The following is a 25,202-nucleotide window of genomic DNA, read 5'->3' on the forward strand; positions in this document are numbered from 1 at the left end:
TAGAGCTGGAAATCTATACATCTATTGCCAATGTGGTAGAAAATCATAAAGCGAAGCATACTCAACTCAAATGATCCCCGGCTGCTTCCGGTGCAACAATGCCCAATCCATCTTCTGCTCTCTATTTCGATGATGACATCACTAACAAGACATGTGATTCCAACAGTTAATCATTGGCCAAAGTGAGCTAGTTATCACCTACAGTGCTCATATGTCCCTATTGTCCATTATATCATCGCTGCAGTAGGTGACCAAGCACCATTTTTAGTGGGAGTTGCCAAAGATTAGATGAAGTGAGTATGCCTTCTTTTATGTTTTTCCACCACTCTATCACAGTCTGATACATGTCTGAGTCATACTATTCAGGTCTTCAACTATAAGGGTTGTTTGTCAACACCTTAATAATCTAGATTCCCGCTTTAGGGCGAGCACCCACTGGCGTTTTTTTACCTGCGTTTTGCGTTTTGCGTTTTGCGTTTTTCCTGCACAGGCATAGAGATAACATGTGTTCCTGTCCACTGGCGTTTTTTTTGCGTTGCGTTTGCGTTTTTAACATAGGAGCTGTCAGTTGCATATGTGTCCTTATTTTTCTCCATGGAAATTAATGGAAAAGCCGCGAAAACGCCGCGAAAACGCCGCGAAAAACGCAGCGGAAAGCGGGCGGAAAAAACGCGGGAAACGCGGCGAAAACGCTGCGTTTTTTTCCCGCGGAAAACGCAAACGCCAGTGGGTGCTCGCCCTTATTGTGTGGTTTTGTGTACAAATTTGCATGAAGTGAATGGTTAGTAATAGATGTGATGCAGCCCTTGAGTGTATGTAATTCTGCCTTTTCCGTAGTTTACACATGCAGTACACTTTCCCACAAATTGTCTATCTGAATGTAAGCTGGAAAGTTAAAAAACTACTGATTGGGGCACATTTACTAAAACTATCTAAAAGTTAGACAGTGCAAACTAAGAGAGACAGTCTTAGATTGTGTCAGATTTATCACGATGACTCATGTTGGATGGTAAATCTGTCGAATTTTAAGCCTGTCTAAGCTTATACAACTATTAGTTGACTTACTTTACACCAAAAAATTTGCGTGCACCAAAATTTTGGTGCAACTTGTTGCCTTTTTTTTTAAAGCAACTTAGGAATACCAACTTTTCATAAAACAATGCCCCTTGTTCGGCAAGTTGTAATAAGTATCAGAAAGTGTCTAATACCACATAGTAAACACATATGTGTTGCAAAACATGTGAAAAACTGTTTTCTGGCACCATTTACTTCAGAACATTGTTGATTTTGAATAGTACATTTGCCCCAGGATGTATGTAGTGAACATGACTTAGTATAGGAATATTATTTTACCGGCCTGTAGTGATCCACCCACCCTTCATCCATACATACCATCTCTTTCCTCTTCTTTCTTACCTCCCAAATGACCATTGTATGCTGTTAAATTTGGAAAGAAGTGAGGTATGAGTGTTCAATCCATATCTAGTTAATTAAACTGGATTCATTTATTATTTGTCGGCGCACGTGTTTCCTCAACTTCAAGAAAAGTTGTGTTGAACTTCTTAAAAAAACACAACTGTACTTTTGTTTCTGCCAAAAAATGTGCATGCTAAATGTATACAGCCATGGTTCTTCATAGGAAAATACTTTAGCCTTGACACTTCCTGGTAGCAGATTGGTTGACTAAAGGCAAGAAACTGTACGAATGCATTACATCCCGTTGTTCTGCAGAATTTGTCACTGTGTAGTTGCCAGCATAATGTCAGAATCATGCAGACTTTGGCGATGGTTCCAGGCCCGTCAAGTCTTAGTTAATTGGAGCTAATTAGCGTTCTTAGTACAGCTAATCCCGTCACCTGCATTAAATCAGTTTAAGTTGATAAACATTTTTTTTTTCTGCAAAAAACAGACTAGTCTTTTGCATTTGAAATTTTATGTAATGAACACAAAGAATAGGTCACAAGATATCATGCCAGAATTCAGTGACTAGAGGTCACATCTGTATCACACATTGCGGTCCTGAGCAAAGCATTACGCCACACCAGAGCCTACTAACATATAGCGCTTTAATGTTAATGATGCACATCGCTTCTAAGACGCTCACCTATCTTTTCTCTCTACTTTTCTTAAATTTTACCATCCTGCCTTATTACATGGGACTGTGTCTGATGTAAATGATCCAGGGATTAAAGGGTCATCCCGGAGAGAAGGTGAGTCAGCTCCGCCTTTGTACAAAATACCCTCTAACCACATGTTTAGCCATCTGGAAACTGTTTACACCAAGCAAAAGCAACAAAATGACTCCTCTTTGAGTTTCTGCCTCCCCTCTTCCATGTCTGTAGATAAAAGACTGCAGCACATAATGACTCCCGTCTTAAACACTGCGCTATTTAGGATTAACTACAGCATTTAATGCTTGGTACCCTTACGCTATCTTGACGCTAGCAACCACATAGTCAAGTATTTGCCTGTGTTGAAATTATAGCCTCGTAAACACCCACAGAAGTGATGAAAACTTTACACTGACCAGAAATCTTCACCACAATGACCATGTGTGGTTGCTCTTATAAACCGGAAACACTATTCTATGGGACCTGAATAGACAGCTCAGCACGTTGTGGAAAACGGTGTAAATCTATTCCTTTCTCTAAGCCAGAAAACATTAGGGTTGGGAAACAATAAGTAATCCGCACTCGAATTATGCTGACGGTGATGAACAATAGGCAAGAGGGAAATAAGGTGTCATTAAAAAGGTTGTCTGGTTTTAAAAAGCAAAATTAAAAAGGTCTGTAAATGGGCTAAGGAATAAAAAACACTATTTACCTACTCTACTCACTTACTCTACTCACCTATTCTACTCACTTACTTTACTCTATTCACCTACTCTACTCAGCTATTCTACTCTACTCACTTACTTTACTCTACGCATCTACTCTACATTATTCACCTGTTCTACTCACCTACTCTACTCACTTACTCTACTCTACTCACTTGCTCTGCTCTACTCACTTACTCTCTTACTTTACTCTATTCACCTACTCTACTCACTTACTTTACTCTACTCACTTACTCTACTCTACACTACTCACCTACTCTACTCACTTACTCTACTCACTTGCTCTGCTCTACTCACTTACTCTCTTACTTTACTCTATTCACCTACTCTACTCACTTACTCTACACTACTCACCTACTCTACTCACTTACTCTACTCACCTATTCTACTTGATTATTCTATGGTATTCTACTCACCTACTTTACTCTACTCACGTACTCTACTCTGTTCTACTCGCCTACTCAAATGCAGATGCAATGTGACCTATGGGGCCAATATAATCTCATCACGGCTCAGTGATGGAAGCTATAATTCCAGAAGTACAGCACCTGACTGCTGCCACCAATGATTGGTGCAACAGTCACCAACTGTACAAAGCATCATTGCTAACAGCATGTAAAGAGAGACTGGCATAGGACCATGGGAATTGCAGTGCTCGGTCAAAGAGTAGGTGAGTAGTGTTTTTTGTTTTGTTTTAGACTTTTTAATAATTTTTGAAGCTGGATAGTCCCTTTTAATAAGGATTTCGAACCTCAAATAAAACAAGTGACTTTAAATATTGCCAATTTAATGTGTTCATAAACCTTTCTAGTCAGCTATGTGACCCACTCATAGGAAGATCAGTTAAGTGACCCTTCATACAGGAATATGCCTTCCTGTAGAATATTCAGCCCCAAAATCCACATTGCTAATGTGTGTAAGGCAACTTTCACATCTGCACTGGAATCTCCATTTAGAGGGAGGTTCTATCGCAGATCCGGCACAAAATACCAGAAAAAAAGAGCTGCATGAAGCACTTTTGTCTGGTAAAATGCTGGACAGCTGAGCGGAAACCCAATGGACTCCATTACAGTCATAAGACGGATGAGTTCAGCCAGGGGATTCCTCTTTCCTTCTCCCATTAAGGAGCAGGAAAACAGAACACCGGAGGCAGATGTGAAAGCAGCCTAAGGGCTTAGTCAGACGGGCGTTTTTTGCCGCGATTTGCGCATGCGCATGCGTCCGGCGATTTTTTAAAACCATTGCTTCGCAATGGTATCGGACACATGAGCGCTTTTTATGCGCTCGTCCGAAAAATTATAGAACAAAAAATCGCAGATCGCACCTATCTGCGATCTGCGATTCCTGTTCGCTTCTGTATATGCGCTCAATGGGGCCGGCGGCAGCAGCGCCGACCCCATTGAGAACATATAGAAGACAAATCATTCTTCTCTGCCACAGCTGTAACAGCTGTGGCAGAGAAGAACGATGTTTGCCCATTGAATTCAATGGAGAGGCAATACAGCCGCTCCATTGAAAGCAATGGGCTGCCGGCGTGCGCGGGGTTAATTGTCGGGAAGGGGTTAAATATATAAACCCTTCCCTGCAATTCATGCTAAAATGTGTTAAAATAAAAAAAAATTGTATACTCATCTTTCCGCTGCAGCTGGAGTCCAGCCGCGGCCGCTGTCAGTTCTCCTGAACTGCTTCTCGGCACTATTCAGCCGGCGGGGCTTTAAAATCCCCGCCTGCTGAATGATCTGCTCTGATTGGTCACAGCCTGACCAATCAGAGGCCGGTTTCACTCACCCACCCATTCATGAATTCATGAATGGGTGAGTGACTGCTGCCTCTCAGCGCTGAGCCAATCAGGGGCAGGTCTGACTCACATCCATTCATGAATTCATGAATGGGTGTGAGTGAGGCATGCCTCTGATTGGCTCAGCGCTGAGCCAATCAGGGGGCAGGTCTGACTCACACCCCCTTCACACCCACTGCAGGACGGCTGCCCGGAGCTGCAGGCAGAAGGTGAGAATGCAATTTTTTTTTATTTTAACACATTTTAGGATGGATTGCAGGTAAGGGCTTATATATTTAAGCCCTTATCGACAATTCATCCCGGGCTCGCCCGCAGCGCATTGCTTTCAATGGAGACGGCTGTATTGCCGTCTCCATTGAATGCAATGCGCTGGACAGCTCCGGCCCGTTTCTAATGAAACGCGGCTAGGAGCAGATTTTCGGGCGATTTGCGGGCGACTTGCGCGCACCGGTCACGCGATTTGCGGATGCGCATCCGTCATGCGATCCGCAAATCGCGGCAAAAAACGCCCATCTGACTAAGGCCTAAATATGTTTAAAACACATAAAAGTATGGCAAAACGTAAGATATTTTATGGGGGCATTTTCAATAGTAAATCTACCCCATTGTATTTTCCTTGCCTGATCCTATTTTTCTCTACTACGATGAGCATTGCAAAAGGTATTCCACCATCTACTGAAATAACCTGGGCATTCAGTGTATTTTATGGTGTTCTAGTATTAGATCACAGTTCCTGTTTATGCTTTGGGTATGGTTTATATATAGCAGATATATTCTGCAGTAATGTACACATACAGTAGTCATATCTGTCATACTACATGGGAAAACAAAACTAGAGACACATAAAGGAACAAAATAAAGAGCCTTCTCCTCACTGTGTGTAAGTGATGACTACACATCCATGACCACATGTCTATTCTTATTTCATATAAGTCAATGAAACATCACAGTGTTGTGGTCCAGCTATCCCTCTAGTCTACATACGATATGTAACCCAACTGAGTCATTCTGACTTCCTGGAAAAAAAAAAAGAAGCTATTTTAGACAAAGGAACATAGCCCAGGCCACTCTCTTACTGGCATTGATGAATGTTGCTGAACACTAACACGTGTTGACACATTTAGGAAATGGGAAACAGTCTACAAACATGTAAATGCATTTTGATTTTCATTGAAAGGACTTGGCTTGGAGTAGTGATGCAGCTGTATCTTTCCACTACCAGATATGGGTGTGTATGAAGTCATGTCCTCACGTAGAGGACAACTAGGCTGACAAATCGAGTTTTCTTTTGTAAAACATATACAGTAATTACCATATTAAATGATATGTTGACTCATTTCAGCTAATATGGTGGATAGCGACTAGCTTCATTTAGTGTCGATAAAGCAGAAGTCTTAGACCAGTGTTTTTCAAACTCCAGTCCTCACGGACCCCAACAGGCCATGTTTTCAGGATATCCTTTAGTAACACCACCTGTGGCAATGTCTGAGGCACCGACAATAATTACAACACAATATTGAGGAAATCCTGAAAACATGACCTGTGCGGGCCATAAGGACTGGAGTTGGGAAACACTGCCTTAGACCAACAGAGGTACGATAAATGGGCAAACAAAAAGATAATTACTCTAGGAAGTGCTGACAAAGTACGTTTTTTACCCTCTGTGCATTGTCCTAGTAGTTACACAGAGAGTAAGTTATGGCTCTTTTAGACTGCATGAGAATCTCCCATTTTCCCTTTACCCGGGTGAACGCGTGGGGACCTCATCACCAGCTCGCTCGGGGAGCCTGATTTAATTGTGTGATTCTTGTTGAGAATCATACAGTTCTCATTCACTTTTTGCTCAGTGTTTCACGTTCCTATGTGAACGATCAGCATTTGATCTACCGGAAAAGCGAACTAATCTGCACTGATCTTTATGCCGGCTGAAACTGAAAGACAAACGAGAACCTCACGATCAGTCGTGAGCTCACGTTAAAACTGAACGGAAAGCAAAGGACTCACATACTGTTCTTGAACTTGGCCTGTCTGTCTATCTAGATCCCTTTCTGGATAGGATTCATATCAGTAAAGGCGGTTTTAGAGGCCATATGTGCAACCACACTCACCGCTACGGAGCTTAGTTGTGCATGAACATTTTTTTTTCTGGCAATTCAAACTCCATGCCATAGTGCAGGAGTTTGAGAAAAAAAATGTGGGAAGATAGGTCCTGCCCTATCTTTACGGCACATAGTATTAACTGCATGCGGGAAAGATAGGGCAAGTCCTATTTTTCCTAGGACGTAGTAGTCACAGCTGATGAAAACGAAACAATTGAAAGCAATGGTTTCGTTTTGTCCAATTATGCGCCATGATTCTCACAACCACATAATGGTACTAAAGGCCCATCTAGACACAACGATTATCACTCAAAAGCCGTCTTTTGAGCGATAATCGTTGTGTCTAACTGTATTGACATTGTGCAGTTTTCGTTAAGCCGTCGCTCATCGTTGTCTTTCAGCAAGTTGAAAGGCAACAATGAGCCTTATCAGGAATTCACAATGGGATACAGCTGATACACAGCGGTCCAGCTCTGTTCTCCATACCCCGCTCAGAGCGCTCAGCTGTATAACAGCCGGGAGCTCCAAGCAGAGAACAGCTGGATGCAGAAGACTAGCGGGGACACCCTGCTTGTCTTCTGCATCCTCCGCTCGGAGTGCTCGGCTGTACAACAGCTGGGCGCTCCGAGGGGGAACAGCTGGATGTAGAAGACAAGCAGTCCCACTTGTCTTCTGCATCCTTTGCTCAGACCGCAAGGTGATCGCTCAATGTATGAGCGATCATCTTGCGGTGCAAATGACACAACGATTATTGCTCAAAACACATCTTTTTAGTGATAATCGATGTGTCTAAATGGGCGTTAAAACACGTTCGTCTGGTTAAGCCATAAAACACAGATTTTAAACTTTATCTATATATTAAACCTGGATGTAAAGAAAAGCAATGATCTATGTAATAAGTAATGGAAATGGAAATCATGTCTAAGATAAACCAGTTTATTCTAAAACTAAATTAGACTACGCCTTGGGCGCATTTTAGATCTATGGTTGCATGGCTTGAGCCACAAGATACTGACGAGTTCTTTTTGCTTTCACGTAAATCAAAATAGTATGGTTTGTCTTAGGCGACAAATCCATAAAACCACATCCTGCTGATGTCTTCTATGGAATACTTTCATTCGCACTGCATACAGCCAGTTCTGTTTTCAGCTTTCTAAGTGCCAGAATGAAAATGTATGAGAGATTACAGATGTGACCCTTGTCATTGACTGCCATTGAGCGAGCATCAGCTTATATCCTATGGAAAGACTGTCAGATGTTCTGATCGACTGTGATAGTTTATATTGTGCACATGTTGCCGAAGGGTCTACGAAAGAATCTGTCTTCTCTGCTAGTCCAGCATTGTCACTCAATCATACAGACATTCAGCGAAATGCTCTGCAGAGCCTCTCAGGGTTTTTTTTTTCCATTGGTGTGCAGATAAATGCTATAGCACATGACAGGTCCTATTGTAGTCCCATATGTCAGCATGATATTAAATTCTTGCCAGGAGAACACTAATATTAGAGTAAAATTTAAACTGCAATATAATTGTAGTCTATGGCAGGTTTCTGTTTTGCAAATAACTGATTTTCTATATACAAAACAGAGACTGCAGTCTCCTGATGGATGTACGGGAGTGGACAAAAATATGGAAACGCCTTTTAAAATGCATGCTTTAAATTACATGGGAATTTAAATCATATTTCAATAAGACATGTAGAGACTGGTTTTAAGTGGAGGTAATATGACACAGATGCTGCGGGGCAGAAGTGAGGATCTGCCCAAGCAACAAGGTCCCATTGGTCAGGGATTTGAGCCACTCAGCTGCTGTTACCAGCTGGCTCCAAAAACCACCCAGAGCAGAGCAAGAGGTGAAGTAAACACAAATGTAACTGCAGGCACGGCTCCCATTGATTTTAATGACAACTGTGCTTCCACTTTCAAGCACCAGCCACTTCACAGAGGTGAGAGCAGAGATCTCCACTGCTTGCTCTGACCCCTGTATAATTGCGGTAATGTCAGCAGGTGCACCATCAGATGATTGGTCAGGGTCCTGAGTGACGGATCCCAGCCAATCAAGTATCAGTAATATGCGCTGAGATAGACCATGCTGCAGGGGGTTTTTTTTGCACGAGTAATAAACATGCAAAAAAATGCTGGCGTGAGTAGCCCAATACAAATCAATGGGCTATTGGCAGCACGTGTCATGCGCTGAGAAAGTTACATGCGCGACTTGCAATGCCAATAGTGTGAGAGTGGCCTGAGTGTAATCCAGAAGTGGGATTGGGAAATATAAAGGAAGGACTTACAATTTAGCTTCTAGCTTTGCTCTAACAACTGCCTCAAAAGTTACTGCTTTAAAAAAAGTGTGTAAAGCCATAAAAAAGAGAAAAAAATCCATCTCAACCAATGATGAAAAAGGAAAATTAAAAAATAACATCAAAATATTAAAAATATATAAATTATGAAAAAGACCACATTACATCAGAAATATATCACATCTCTGACGCGTTTCCAGTATAAACCAGCACCCTGTGTCGTAGTAAATTCTATTGTTACGGTCTACATGCGGTGGGTCAGATACTTTCGAGGCCCTATCCATTCGATATGAAGATACTTGGTAAGGAGGTTTTACGTTTGCAGAAAGGAGATTTATAAGTCCCTTACTCTTAGTATCTCCTGAGCTCCTTCTTACTTTTCGATTGTTTTGACTTTATTAGCGTGCAAAATCCATCCCTAAGGTCTGAATTGAAAATGATGAAATGTTACCTAATATAACTAAGAGTAAGGGACTTATAAATCTCCTTTCTGCAAACCTAAAACCTATGGTAATTATCATAGACAGGTCTCTTCTAGGAGTTTCAGCAATGAGGAGGTTTTGTGATAGAGTGATGTTACATTTCTAGGAGACCATTAACAGACATTTTGAATAAGTTTATTTTGTTCAATATCCTATTATTCTAATATTGTCCTTCCCTTCTTCCGCTAGTCATAGTGCTATTCACGGAGCTTTACATTCCTTGCAACCATTTAGATTGCTATTTCTATTCTCTCCTTTTTTCTTATGTGACTGTCTGCTTCTCTGTGTCGTCTCATCCATATTCTTTCTGTCTGCTGTCTTTCTGCAGGGAGCTCCAGGAGAATCGGGCATGTCTGTTATAGGACCCCGTGGCCCTCCTGTAAGTTTTTAGGTTCTGCAAGGCCATACTGTACCAAACAACCATAAGAGATTCAAGTTTTCTCATTCACAATTGTTTAGTCTTTATTCCACAGGTTGTGCCAAAAACTTTGACTGGCGGGCGGGGAGCGGCGGGGAAGAGCGGGGAGATCTCTCTCTCCCTCTCCCCCCCCCCCGCTCCCCCCTGCTCACTGCCGCAACTTGCCTCTCACCCGTGCCCGCAGCTTCTTCCTCGCTCATCTCTATTTATAACCAATCTGATCCTTGCAATGTTCTTAGTATTAGGGAACTTTCATGCTGCAGTATTCCGATCAATATTTTGCATTAGTATTTGCAAGCCAAAACTAACAGTGGGTCCAAAAACAAAAGTTGCACATATTGTATCTCAGCATTCCTCTGTAGGTTCCATTTTTGGTTTTGGCTTACAAATGCTGTTGGGAAATATTGCTTGGGAAAAGGGCATAATAGTGTAAAAGGCAATCATTGGAGGGCCAGCAGAGGAATGGACAGATGAGCAATTCTTCCTTTATTCCTGGCTTTCATTTGTGTCAGTCTTGGGAAAAGCGTTTTAATCCCACTCTTACCAATTTCTCCATTCAAAGAGCTAATTTATACAATTCAGCTTTTGTGCTAGGTAGAAAACAGTGAATTATTTTTTCTTGTACCATTACTTTAACATTGGAGAATAGGGAGAAAGAGTTTACATGAATATCAGTTAAATAGTAGAACTGTGTGCATGGGAATATTTTTAAGTGAGAACATAGGCTATTTTTGCAAACTACAACTTAAAGGGATTGCACAGTTTTAGAAAAAACATGGCTGCTTCCTTCCTTCCAGAAATTGCACCATATCTGTCCATAGTTTATGTCTGGTATTGCAGCTCAACTCTATTGAAGTGAATACGCCTGCGCTGCAATACCACACACAACCTGTGGTTTCTTTTGGAAGAAAACGGCCATGTTTTTCGAACACTACACAAGGGCAAGATATTAAGGCAGAACGTTCTACGTTATTCTGTATAGGGCTATTAGGTCTTAAAACCTTTAGTTGCTGTTCACCATTGGCTTCCTTGATGATTGTTCCTGTCCTTACGTATGGATACAAATCACCATGTGCATCAATGTCTAAAAGCCAACCATTACTATTCGAGCTAGCTGATATGTAGGAACTGGTGAAGATTGCAATTTGGATCCACACATTGTCATTGAGACAAGGTTGAACTGCCACAGAACAGGGCAAAAAGTTTTGCAAGGGTGACATTGGTGTACGGCAACTACAGAAATTGGATTTTTAAGAGCTAATGGTTCCTGTATGGGCTGTAAGAAAAAGCTATTCCTTGTTTTAAGCACATAACCTTTAAGGGTAACCCGTAAACTTATAACTTCAATCCTACACAGCGAAGGGGCTTATGTAGAATTCTTTAAGTAGTGCTTCTTTAAAAGAAAATACCTCTAAATAGAAATCACCAAATATGCTTTTCATAATTGGATCGGGCTGTGCTTTTTGGAGATGTGACAGAAAGTACAATTGCCTGAAGGGCAAGACACAAGACCATTAGGATATTAGCTAGCAGACCTGTGTGAATAATGCTTGTATTGTGAACAGTAGGCAGCAAATCCCAGAGGAAGCCCTCCACACTTTCAGGCCTGTTACTGAAGCTTCCGTGCAGTTGAATCAAGGGACAAGAAGTCGTTCCATTCTTTATTAAGACACGCACTTTCTAGCTAAGCAGGAAAATAAGAATATTTTCAGTTCTTGGTCGACTTCCTCCATTACTCTTAGTCTTGCAAACATCATTTAGCATATTTTGTATAGGAATCATTAAATCCTTATTTATTATGTGACAAAAAAATCACAGAAAATGGCCATATACTAACTGATATACTGATACAAGAGGGCAAAGTGATATAAATCACAGATTTATTATGTGATTTATATCATTTATTGTAGAATAGAAATTAAATTGGTGGGAAAACAAGATGTATGTGTTGTTCTTGGCCACAGGCCAGTGAGGACCGGCAGCTATTAATTTTATTTAGCTCTCAGTATATACGTAGGGTTGTAAATATAGTAAGAATACATTAGACATAGTAAATATATCACTTTTAAATAATCTTTCATATTTGGTTATATAGGTGAATTTAGTTTTTCATGACTTATTATTTAGAAGAATCACCATTTGCAGGACTCCCTGAAGAGACTGTTTCTATGAGCGGAAAGGCTAATAAGAGAAAACAGCTCAACAATATTTGAAAACCAAAGGACAAAATAACACTTTAATTAACAAGTTCAAAGTAAAAGTCTTTCTGTAAATGGAAATCATCATTATCACAATTGGAAATTATGGGGAACTAAGAGAAATCTAGTTAAAATTGGGTCCAGATTTTCTCTACTAGCATTCCTTAACAGCCTTTAAACCGTCATGTAAGAGTCCTGAAAGTAAGGATAATCTCAACTGCTTTGCTGTGTGCCCCAATGACTTGGAAATAAGGAAGATGGAACAATACCTCTGCCACGCCACCTATTGAAAGGCAGCATTCTGTCAAATCAATGCTTGACCCTTTATACAGGTCTGTAGAGCAATGATTAGGAATTGAAATAGATGACACTGCAGAGATAATGTTCCATCTTCCTTATTTGCATATTACCCGGAGGAGTATGGATGGCCTTATAAGTCTCCTTGCTCACCTTCTTGGTGCTCTCCCTAAGTAGAAATAATAACCCTCTCGACCCACGTCACAGGTCTCTCAGTGGCCAAACCAAGATCCTACTGCACACTGATCAGGGGCCAAAACCACAAAACATGTATATGTATATGAATAGATTCTGGCTTAGTTTTTAATACTCCCAATCATTGCTCTACAGACCCGTATAAAGGGTCAAGCATTGATTTAAAGGAATGCTGCTGCTGCCGTCCAATAGGTGGTGCTGCAGAGGTATTGTTTCATCTTCTTTATTTGCATATATTTCCCAGGGGAGCATGCATTGCCTTATAAGTCTCCTCACTCCCCTTCTTGGTGCTCTCCCTAAGGAGAGATGATACCCTTCCCGACCCAATGACTTGGCAATTGCATGTTAGTCATATGTGCAGTAGAAATACTACACAAATGGCTTTACTACACATTCTTAAAGGGGTTGAAAAAAGCATCTGAAAAACCCAACATCTTAATGTGCTACATGTATAGGCCATCAATTTTCAGTGAGAACTGTGTAAGGGTTAATTTGCAGTGATGCACAGCAAGGATACTCCAAAAATTACAGCTAATCGATAGGGTTCCCGGCAGTAGGATATTTTGTGATCAGTTTATAATCTAGGGAGTCGTCTAAAAACAATGGATCGTTGAAAGGGAAAGTTTGCAACTAATGTCCCTTTTAGACAAGCTGATTTTCATTGAACAAGTGAGTGACATCACCGCTCGTTCTTTGCACTCGTTCGGTCTGTTTAGACGGGCAGATCATCGTTGAAAGTTTTTCACTTCTCATTTAGTGTTTCACATTCCTATGTGCAAATAAGGAAGATGGAACAATACCTCTACAGCGCCACCAATTGCATGGCAGCATTCCTGCAAATCAATGTCAACCCCTTTATACAGGTTTTTATAACAATACTTGGGAATTGACCAAAAGCCAGAAAACCATACACATACAGCTGTTTTGACCCACATCATAGGCCTCTCTCTTGCCAAGCCAGAAACCTACTGCACACTGCTGAGGGGCAAAATCCCCAAAATAGCTGTCCATGTATGGATACTGGCTTTCGGTTAATTCCCGATTTACAAGCACCGGCTACTACAAAGGAGTTGAAGCAGCGGCTTCCATTCTGACCCAAGTGTATCCTGGCTCTGACAGCTGGCACTGCCTGGAAAACCCCTTTAAGTTGTCAATATACACAAGCATGTGAGACCCTGCCAGTACTGCAATATGCGTTAGACTAGAACTTAAGGTAGCCATACACTTTCGCTCAAAGTCCACCAAATCCACAGATTTTGAGAGGGCTGGTAAAGCATCTAATGTCTATGGTAGTGTCCTTATGCTTCCCAGACAGCAGATAATAAGTGTGGGAAAAAAAAAGTTTTCGACATGTCCAATCCTTTGTTCTCAAGAGAAATAAGCCATGCCAGAGGTGCCTGATAGCAGCTTTCTCATGTCTCCAAACTCATGCTTGGCTCGTGTGTATGGTGGGGTCGAGAGAAATTGCCACCAACAGCTATCTGAAGAGTAGGGCCAACTTTAGTCTTCAAATGGAAATGTTTATTACATAGATAGCCTCATGATCTGATTTCCCACCATTTGTCTTGAGTTCATGATGTAAGAGCAGCTAATGCATGACAAATGGTCATAATGAGGATTACTAACAGAAATGTATAAACAGCTTGCTTCCAAATGAGTGGAACTCTATTTATGTGAGCAATTAGCCGTGTCTTCAGGGGTGACGCCGATCTTGTTTACTGCAGTTCATGAACAGTTAACAGTAACAATAGTAAGAAGATTAAACAAGTAATCAGGGTGATTGCATTCCTAATAAATACTGGATGAAATGTTTACTTGAAAATGGACACACATCCTAAAAATACACAGAATATAAGCCAAAAGTAATTATTTCAATTGCTGTAAATAACTACAATTAATATATAATAAATTAATTCACATTACAATTAGATTAACCTGTCATGATGATTTTAAATTAATTCTCAGAGGTATAGACATATATTATTGAAAGAAATGTTAAGATTTCAGCTCTGAAGCCACAGAATTGTAAAGGCTGCTTTGGACCATAATACAGGCTGTCATCACTAGCTCATTCATGTTCTTGCAGCCTTTTTAGACAGGCAGATTCTTCATTAACTCGTTTACTTTAGTGTTTTTACAATCTTTGTTAAGACCTGTGTAAAGGGTTGTTGTACATTGATTTGCAGGAATGCTGCCATCTAATAGGTGGCGCTGCAGATGTATTGTTTCATTTTCCTTATTTGCATATTACCCAGAGGAGCATGCATGGCCTTATAAGTCTCCTCACTCACCTTCTAGGTGCTCTCCTCAAGGAGAGAGAATACCCCTCTTGACATTCCCATGTGAAACACTCAACGAAAGTTGTTTAAACGCAATGACAAGTGAATGAGCCAATGTGGATTTTTAGTTCTGCAGAAACTGAAGGACGATGGACTAGGAGTGAACGATTCTCGTTCGTCCTTCAGTTTTTGGCTCATGTTTAGACTGAACAATTATTATCGTTCACTTTCATTTGTTTGAACAATAATCTTTCTGTATAAATGCACTTTATTGCAACGAATTTAGGAGTGGTTTCACCTCTGCATTGGGGATTCCCCAAACAGAGCAGGAGAGGGGAATCCCCATGGCCGAATGACTCCATCTGTGGACGGAACTGGACTGTGCCGGACGGACCCCATTGACTATAATGGGGTCTGCCTGCTTTCCACCCAGCTGCCCAGCTTTTCGATGGCAGAAGAAGTGCTGCATGCAGCGCTTTGTCTTCTGCTTCTTTCAGCCGGATCTGTGACGGAACTTCCAGCCGGCAGATTTGAAACCACCCTAACAGTTACGTTTTCTGTTGATCAGCTTTGCATAAAATCAATACCATTGGGTACATGTTGCTTTAATTAGAAACACACTTTACAATATATGAAAGTTCTCTCCTTTCTATCTACAGGGCCAGCCTGGAAGTCGAGGTTTTCCAGGATTCCCCGTAAGTCACCACTGGAGCCACAATCAATACAATTACAGCTAGGCACACAATTCTGGTTTTATTAGTATTTCTTGTGTTATTATAACAACAGGTACCGGAATCGTTAATAAAATAAATCCACACAATGCGACTTCTTACTTTACCAAGGAAATATGGCGCAACAAGGGCACAAAACCTGTTTTGCCCATGGAAACCTATCCAATGCTTGGTCATGTGTTTCTAACCTCGATAGGTTGCTATGAGCAACACCATAGCTCTTGTGTTTGGTTTTTACCTAATACTACATAACTATTGTGTCTTTAGATTGAATCCTTGCATCAATTGCATGATTACCGTGAAAACAAAATGAAGTGAAAAAATATTTTATGTGTTTAACTTAACGCCTTGAATTGCTGCTCATTGGTTCGACCATTTTCATTGAGCATGATGACAGTTTAATTAGTTATGTTTTTAACCCTTTCCAATCCACTGTCTAACGTCTAAAGACATTATGATTTAAGGCTGTACAGCTCCGATGTTGCAAGACGCCCATCTGGGTTCTCTTACTGTATATTGCCAGCGTCTCTGCTGTTTGAGCCTATCCAATGTGTCACCTCATGCAGTACTGGCTTTAGCCAGCATATAGCGCTGTTGTATAACGGCTGAAAAAGAGTAAGCCCCCTAGGAAAACCAGGATACAAATTGGATTGCAAAGGGTTAAATTCCTATCGAGAAACTATTCTACAGTATGACATGGTTGGTGCTTTAACAACATATGCAATTTTTTTAATGAATCCATGTATTGATTTTTCATGATTTTTTTCTTTATTGAAGAAGAGTTTTATTTTAACCCTTCACTTTAGATTGATCTTGTCCAGCATAAAGCTAACTTCACACCATGTAAGGCTGAGGTATATGCTTCTTACTGCAAAAAATCGATGCAACAGGATGTATCTAGATAGTCGGATCCTGTTGCCGTTGACTTCCATTGTAAGAGAAAAAAAATGGTTCCTGTTTTTGATAGGACGGGAAAACTTAGTAGGCTTCACTTGTCTGCCTTGTTAAAAACAGTATCCAAGTGTAGGCTGTGTTTCTAGTGCCTGTTTGATATATGCACCAGAAAAGCTCCAGGCGTATACGTCAATTGTATCCAGAGGTACCTATTCACCCAACAGGTGCCAAAAAATGCCCTTCGGCTTTTGTCTGTATACCTTTTTTCAGCTATATGGAATAGTGGTATAGGTTATTTTTACAATGTGGGAGTTTATTGGGCGATGTGTGCTATTGTATGACTATACAGTGACATGTGTTGGAGGCATTTGCAGTACATGTCAGAAAACGCAGAGTCAGCAGTGTGAATAGACCCCAGACTATTTTTTTTAACAATGGAATAATGGAAGTCAGTGGCAACATGATTTAACTGCATAGACATCAAATTGCATCCTATCGTATCCTAATGTCGCAGTATATATTATGTTGCAGTAAAATCTAGGGATGAGCGAGCGTACTCGGAAAAGCACTACTCGCTCGAGTAATTTGCTTTATCCGAGTATCGCTGTGCTCATCCCTGAAGATTCGGGTGCCGGCACGGAGCGGGGAGCTGCAGGGGAGAGCGGGGAGGAACGGAGGGGAGATCTTTCTCTCCCTCTCTCCCGCCCGCGCTCCCCTGCTCCCCGCTGCGACTCACCTGTCAGCCGCAGCGGCACCCGAATCTTCAGGGACGAGCACAGCGATACTCGGATAAAGCACATTACTCGAGCGAGTAGTGCTTTTCCGAGTACGCTCGCTCATCTCTAGTAAAATCATATAGTGTACCTTCGCACCTCTATTCAATGGTGAAATGTAGTTGAATGTAGCGTTACAAAAAAAGATTTTTTTTCCAGAAACAGCGCCATTCTTGTGCATAAACCGTGTCTAGTATTAACATGTAACAATGACTGGAAATGTAAGTCTAAACCCTAGTCTTCCATGGCCTGTTAAATGGTCTTACATTGACTTGCAGGCATGCTGCCTTCCAATAGGTGGTGCAGCAGAGGTATTGTTCCACTTTCCTATTTACATAAATTTCCCGGAGGAGCATGGATGGCCTAAGTATCCTCTCACCTAGTAGGTTCTCTCCCTAACAAGAACTTTAACCCTACCGAATCCCCCTCTGGGCCTCTGACCCACCCAGCCAGCAACCTTCTGTTCATAGAGGGACAAAAACAACGAAACAACCTGTCTGCACATGGTTATTGTTTCCTTCTGGAGAAGATTCTGGCTTTAGCTCTCAATTCCCAGTCATTGTTAAAAGGTCTCTTAAAAGGCCAGACTTTGACATGCAGAAATGCTGCCTTCCAATAGGTAGCGCTGTAGAGGTATTGTTCCATTTCCCAGAATTGCATGCAGGTCGGTATCAAACGAGCATAGGCACAACGACGCTCACCGGCAGGGAGCGCAGTTGTGCCTAAGCAAGGGGAATTTCCTACCCCTTCGCCGACTTTTCAAACTCCGCGCCAGAGTGCAGGAGTTTGAAAATAACCGGGGTAAGATAGGTCCTGCCCTATCTTTCCTGCAGGTAGTATTCACTGTGTGCGAGAAACATAAGGCATGTCCTATCTTTACTCGGCCATACAGTTAATAGGTGAGAATCCCAATAATGAACACTAAGGGCGCCCACCCACTGGCGTTTTTTTTTCCCTGCGAAATTCGCAGCATTTTTTTTCTGCAAGGGTCTATGGGACTTGTAATGTTAAAATCGCGAATCGCGGTAAATTGCGATTTTGCGCGATCGCGATTTTAACATTACAAGTCCCATAGACCCCTGCAGAAAAAAAATGCTGCGAATTTCGCAGGAAAAAAAAAAACGCCAGTGGGTGGGCGCCCTAAGGCTGTTTGTCCACGGGCGTTGCCCGTGGAGCAGGAGCTGGCAGACGGATCTCCGCTGTCATCCTTATCTAATAGGCTGACCGCGGAGGACCGCGGCAAATCACAGCATGCTGCGATTTGCCGGCTGCGACCGGAGAATTGCAATGATTCTCCGCTCATGAACAGAGGAAAAGCGCTCTCCACAGCAACGCTATGGAGAGCTTGAACTGCGTTCCCCACGGCCAGATTATCGCCGCGGGGAACACAATTCAAACTTGCCCATGGACAGGCAGCCTAAATCACCTAAGTCCTATTGAAATCAGTGATTATCATAATGGGAGAAAACCACATTCGCCTGAATCCACCCTCATACCTACTAAGTGCTCTCCCCAATGGCTCATTCACACATGCACATTCCATTTCTGTATGTGAAATACACAGTGTATCCATGGACCAAAACTGTGTATTCCCTTTTTTTGCACTTGTGTTCATAACATTTTTCACGTGTGCAAAAAAATGCAAGAAGCCCAATTGCTTTCCTCCGTAAATATTCAGTCAATATGAATGTATCATATGTATTTACTGCGTATTTACGTGCTTCCATTGACTTTAATTGGCAAGTTTCGGTCTGTAATATGGACTAAAATAGGACATGCTACGATTTTTTTCACACACGTAAATACGCACATGAAAAACACATATCTGAATACCAGTGTGAATGAGTCCTAAGGAGAAGGTAACCCCTCCCGACCCAAGGACAAGAATGGTACTACTTCTGGAATAAAAACTAGCTCTTATTTATCATCTCAGATGCCCCTTTAGATTTTAATATTTTAAAGCTGTCATCATTGAGCTCCAATGAGAATGTCACCGCCATGTCATTCAGTACAGATAGCATTGTGAGTAAATGACTGTGGTTGTAATTGGTTTAATATACAGTAATAATACTTATGTGACATCTTCTGGGTACAATGCAGAACTCCCTTGTATATGGGACATAAATGATGAGATTGTTAAGCGCTCATATGCATCTTTTATTTGTGTTCCAGGGCCCAATAGGATTAGACGGCAAGCCTGTAAGTGTTGGTAGTATATGTAGACTACGATATTAGTCATTTGTAGAAGCCATAGCCTTAGCTTGTAAGAAGTTCTTCTTCTAAACTTCCCATCTTTCCATAATAACTCTTAGGATGGAAATATACCCCCAAGGTTACTGCTGCAAGGATTGAGTATCCAAAAAATGTCACTTGTACAGGGGGGTGGCTTAGTGACAATGACATTCCTCTCCAGAATTAGCACTGTGACTGTGGTGGCATCTTGTGTTCTCTGGGTTGTTTGTTGAGAACAATTCGAACCATCTTGCATAGCAATGACTGAACTGTTTGCACGGCTGCTCCCAGACTGATCGGTCTCTTCTCACAGCATAATATATAGTATACTAATACTAAATGTTTAACACTTTGCATGGAGTTTGAAATTGTGCATCCAGAAGTAAAACATTTCATCAAGCAGCACTTGGACACCTCACTAGTCCGTCCTGGTCAATGTTTACTGTTCTTCTTCTGATGTTAACAAACCATTTTGGACTTTTCTGCTGATCTCAGCTATAAGGTATCGCTTCATAAAAAAAGCTTATAACTCAGTCTTAATAACTCAGTTGACAAGGTTAGAGAGAAAAAGCACATAGGATGCCAATTGTATTCTACCTAATTGGGAGAGGTAAAAAAAAAAATTATTATGGTCTATACTACCGCATGACTTTAATATATGTACAAGATAATGCTCCTCAATCTCAGTGGAAGATCCTTAACTTACATGTGTTGGGACATATAGATTTAGCTGTCATGGAGGGTTAAGTTACAAGCCATAAATTTGACTATGGAAGTGAAAGAAAAAGAAAAATGGTTCAAGGCACAATGACTCCAAAAACCGGTGATGATGGTACAATAAGGAGATTTATTTAATATGGAGTATAACCAGCAGAAATACACGTTTTGAGGATAGACCTTTTCTTCAGTAAATGCTGGGGCATAACAAACTGCATAGAAAAACATATAAGCTAAGAGTATTAATACAATGGAAAAGAAGTAGATAATTAACCCCTTGAGTGGCACGCCCGGAAAAGTTCCGGGGACGAGCTCCACTGCTCATAGCAACATAGCCCGGAAGATTTCCGGGCTATGTATCACTATGGGAGCTGCAGAGCACAGTGCCACAAGCTGTGACAGTGTGCTCTGCCTGCACAGACCCACAGAGAACAAAGCATGGGCTTTGAAAAACCAGCAGAAGATATTGCCGGCATGTCGGCAATGTCCTGCTTTGTTTACAGGTTGCCATAGAGACCATCGGCTTGTCAGAAGCAAGCCGATGGTCTCTGTGGCAGGGAGAGCTGGTTGTTAGCTGTCAGAGGACAGCTAGGTACTAGATCTTACAGCAGAGATCAGAGAAAACCTCCGATCTCTGCTGTGTTAACCCTTTACATGCTGCAGTCTATGTGACTGCAGCATGTAAAGGGCTGTCACTGCAGCATGTAAAGGGCTGTCACCATCGGACCTCTGGAATGTGATCAGGGGTCCTGATGGATCCCTGTGGAAGTCCCCTAAAGGGACAAAAAAAAATAAAAAAAATTTTAAAAGTTAAAAAAAAAAAAGTAAAAAAATTATTAAAAAAATAAAAAACACTTGTCTCCCTTTACTTTGTAAAAAATCAAAAATACAATCACACATGTGGTATCCATGTGCGTCGTAATGACCCAGAGAAGGAAGTTAATACATTATTTAACCCCTTAATGACATGGCCCCTTTTTTCTTTTTTCCCCATTTCTTTTTTTCTTCCCCCCTGTTTAAAAAATCACAACTTGTCCCGCAAAAAACAAGCCCTTATATGGCCATGTCAATGGAAAAATGAAAAAGTTATGGCTCTTGAGACGCAACTGCAAAACTAGTTGAAATTCAATGATTAGACCATTTTAAAAAACCTGCCCTGGTGGGCACGACAGGGTGGTAGGAAACCTGCCACTCAAGGGGTTAAAGGGAAGGTGGGAAGAAAACACAAATATAGTCAAGCGATAGTTGTAATGATGATAATAATAAAAGTCATCAATAATAATGCAATCATCAAATAAAAGGCATAATAGTAATAATGATATTAGTAATAAATTAGTGAAGATAATGCATAGTGACTCGTTTAATGAAACAAAAAACGTCTCCATGTTGGAGTATAGAATAATGTGTGTGTATAGTAAAGTAAATTTGACTATGTTACTTATTGCTTATTCTATGTTCTTCACACTGTAGGGCCATCCTGGGCAAAAAGGGGAGAAAGGTGATATGGTAAGTCTGATGAATTGGGGATTTAACTGGAATAAAACATTACTGTCGGATGGATAGATAGATAGATAGATAGATAGATAGATAGATAGATAGATAGATAGATAGATAGATAGATAGATAGATAGATAGATAGATAGATATGGGATAGATAGATATGAGATAGATAGGTGTTGCAAAAATATTGCAACTTGTGACCACAACTCTATAAAAAACTAGTAAGCGCTCCCCCCGTCTCAGGACACAACCGAGCAGCGCCGAACAGACCTCATTGACTGTAATGGGATCTATTCAGTTTCCGCTCAGCTTTTGAACAGAAGAAAAATTGCACCTTGCAGCGCTTTTTCTTCATGTGTTTGGAGTCAGATCTGTGATGGAACCTACGACCAGAGGTTCCAATATAGATGTGAAACCAGCCTTCCATGGTCGTATATGTATATTTTAGCTGTGTAAATACGCAGTGCATTTACGGGACTGAAATACAAATATTCCCTGCATATTGCATTTTTTTGCCATGTGTATTTACGCAAATAAAAAATGCAAGAATGTCCCAATTGATTACAATGCGCAATAGAATTTAATATGGGATATTTTGGTATGTAACATGCACCAAAATAGGACATGTGCGTCTTGTTTTTTTGTGATTGAAAAGCAGGGTGTAAATACACACATGTGCATAAACTCCTAGGAATCAATGTGTTTTATTCACTGCGTAGTATCCTGTGTGTTTACGCCCATATGTCCTTACTAGTGATGAGCAGGCATACTCGCTAAGGGCAATTGCTCGATCGAGCATTGCCCTTAGCGAGTACCTGCTCGCTGGGGAGCAAAAATTCGGCTGCCGGCGGTGGGCAGGGAGCTGTGGGGGAGAGCGGGGAGGAACGGAGGGGAGATCTCTCTCTCCCTCTATCCCCCCCGCTCCCCCTGCTGACTGCCGCAACTCACCTGTCACCCGCGTCGGCACCCGAACCTTTTCTCCCAAGCGGCCAGGTACTCGCTAAGGACAATGCTCGATCAAGCAATTGTCCTTAGCGAGAATGCTCACTCATCTCTAGTCCTTACATATAAAAGTTAGCTACTGCAAGCTGTAAATCATTTTCTATGTTGAGTAGTGATGAGCGAATTTTTCAAAGGTTCTGTTCAGACGATTTGCTGAATTTCGTCAAAAAGTTTGGTTCAGTCCAAATTATTTTAATCTGAACCAGTGGTTCCTAAAAAACCCTAAAACACGATCTAAACACATTCTAAGAGCCCTAAAGTGGTGGTGGTGGTTGGGCCTCTTCAATAGACGTAGCTCAGTGGTTACTGCTATTGTCTTGCAGTGTTGGGGTTCTAAATATAATTAGAAAACTCCAAGAAGTTGCCCTTTGTCAGGTTTGAACCTAGGACTCCTGTGCTGCAAGATAACAGTGCTAGTCATTGGGCCATTGGGCCAAAGGAATTTTGGCATTATTTTTTATATTTCATTTTTACTGCATTCTGCATGCAAAATAATGTGATAACACTGTTCTCTAGGTCAGAATGATGCTGGCGATCATACAGATTCTGGCGATCCACGATATGCAAAAAGGTTAAACAGCAGGGATCAGAGGTTTCTCCAGTCCCCGCTGTTTAAGCAAGTGTCAGGCTGTTATCCAACAGCCGAGCACCCATCCCCCCTAGCACAGCAGACCAGTGTTAGGCTTCTGACAAGGCACCATAAAAAGGCAATTTGCATCACAATAAAGACCCTTCTTGGCTGCCATCCAAAGGTGTATGGGCAGTTGTTAAGGGGTTAAATTCTTCTGTTCAGCCTTTAGCATAGAAAACTCAAACAGTGGTTCTCACCCATAGGTAAGAAATAACTTCTTGACAGAGCATCACTGGTCACAGAATTTCTCCAGGATTTATACCACTGAGACAATAAGAAGTCTCAGTGACACCTACTATCCACCGATGTGCCACCTGAATACCTACAAAGTGTTTTTCTCATAAGCCTTCCCCTATCGGTGACTAGGACATAATGACATCCTAGACCAGAGGCGTAACTTGAAGTTCCTGGGCCCTGATGCAAAACCTGTAACAGGGCCCCTAACTATAATACTTTATTCATAGTCCTGGGCTCCCTATATGTAGAGGAGAGGGCTTATGGGCCCCCTAAGGCTCCTGGGCCCGGGTACAACCGCATCCCCTGCATCTTCTATAGTTACGCCCCTGTCCTAGACGTCATCCATGGAACACTGCAGATCTTCTGCATATGCCCGGAGTTTGCTGATTCTCTGTGCTTATCTGCACATGTATTGGTCACCAACGTATGGCACATGTGCAAGATTTGCCGTGCTCTTGACATCATAGGAGCAGAAAGGGTCGGACTTATGGAGAAAACTTCCAGCCAGCAGAGGCAGTCCAACCAGGCCAGTCTGCATAATTTACTTGCAGCATGGACAGTTTATAAACACTGATTCTTCAGGTACGTCTTTATAAAGAGCTATAGAAGACTACGTATTGGAAACACATGTAGGTCATAATAATCATTTCACTGTACTTGGTTTATTGTGCTAAAAGGCGATGGATGACAGATTTCCTTTAACCATTAGAAGTTTATATTTTGGCAATTGCACCTGGATGGATGACCCATAGTGATATATTAGTATAATATAATCACAACAAATACGAAAAAGTCAACATTTACATTGAATAAGCAAGAATATGAAATACAGTTAATATAAAAAACTACACACCCCTTTAAAAACATGCTGGGTTTCTGTCATGTTAATAAATCTGACAAAAAATTAATGTATTTCCACCTTCCATGTGACTCGTTATCTGTACAATTCCACTGAAAAACAAACTGAAATCATTTAGGTCGGAAAATAAAAAATTAAATAATGTGGTTGCATAAATATGCACACCCTAAAACTAATACTTTGTTGATGTACCCTTTGGCTTTATGACAGCATTCTTTTTGGGTAAGTGTCTATCAGCATGGCACATCTTGACTTTCTTGCAAAAGCACTCCAAATCTGTCAGATTGTGAGGGCATCTTGTGTATAGCGCCCTCTTCAGGTAGCCAACAGATATTCAATAGGATTCAGGGCTGTACTCTGGCTGGGCCATTCCAAAACTTTGATCATCTTATGGGGGAGCAATTCTCTTGGTGATTTGGCGGTATGCTTTGGGTTGTTTTTGTGCTGAAAGTTGAAATTCTTCTTCATCCTCAGCTTTTTAGCTGAGGCCTGAGGGTTTTGTTTCAAAAATGGACGGATATTTAGAACTGTTCATTATTTCCTCCTCCTTGACTAAAGCATCTGTTGTGTCTTACCAATGCTGGATTGGAGCCACAGGTGTAGTAGTCGAGCTGGTCACTGGAGAGTAGTCAGGATAGCCAGGAGTCATTATCAGGAAGTCACGGTATGCAGTACAAATGGGATGAGATGGAAGCATAGTCAAAATGAAAGCCAAAGGTCAGCT

The 25,202-nt window shown here is 41.3% G+C and overlaps 1 protein-coding gene across 1 annotated transcript in view; it reads left to right on the forward strand.

The window, feature by feature from the left end:
* Window positions 1–25,202, forward strand: part of COL13A1 (collagen type XIII alpha 1 chain) — a 265,902-nt gene that overhangs the window by 114,454 nt on the left and 126,246 nt on the right. Inside the window, exons 8-12 of the mRNA XM_066601620.1 lie at window positions 2,184–2,210; window positions 9,844–9,894; window positions 15,562–15,597; window positions 19,473–19,499; window positions 21,720–21,755. Coding sequence (XP_066457717.1) covers window positions 2,184–2,210; window positions 9,844–9,894; window positions 15,562–15,597; window positions 19,473–19,499; window positions 21,720–21,755 — 177 coding nt within the window. The remainder of the gene's footprint in view (window positions 1–2,183; window positions 2,211–9,843; window positions 9,895–15,561; window positions 15,598–19,472; window positions 19,500–21,719; window positions 21,756–25,202) is intronic.

Source organism: Eleutherodactylus coqui, chromosome 4 (genome assembly GCF_035609145.1).
Source record: "Eleutherodactylus coqui strain aEleCoq1 chromosome 4, aEleCoq1.hap1, whole genome shotgun sequence".
NCBI lineage: Eukaryota > Metazoa > Chordata > Amphibia > Anura > Eleutherodactylidae > Eleutherodactylus > Eleutherodactylus coqui.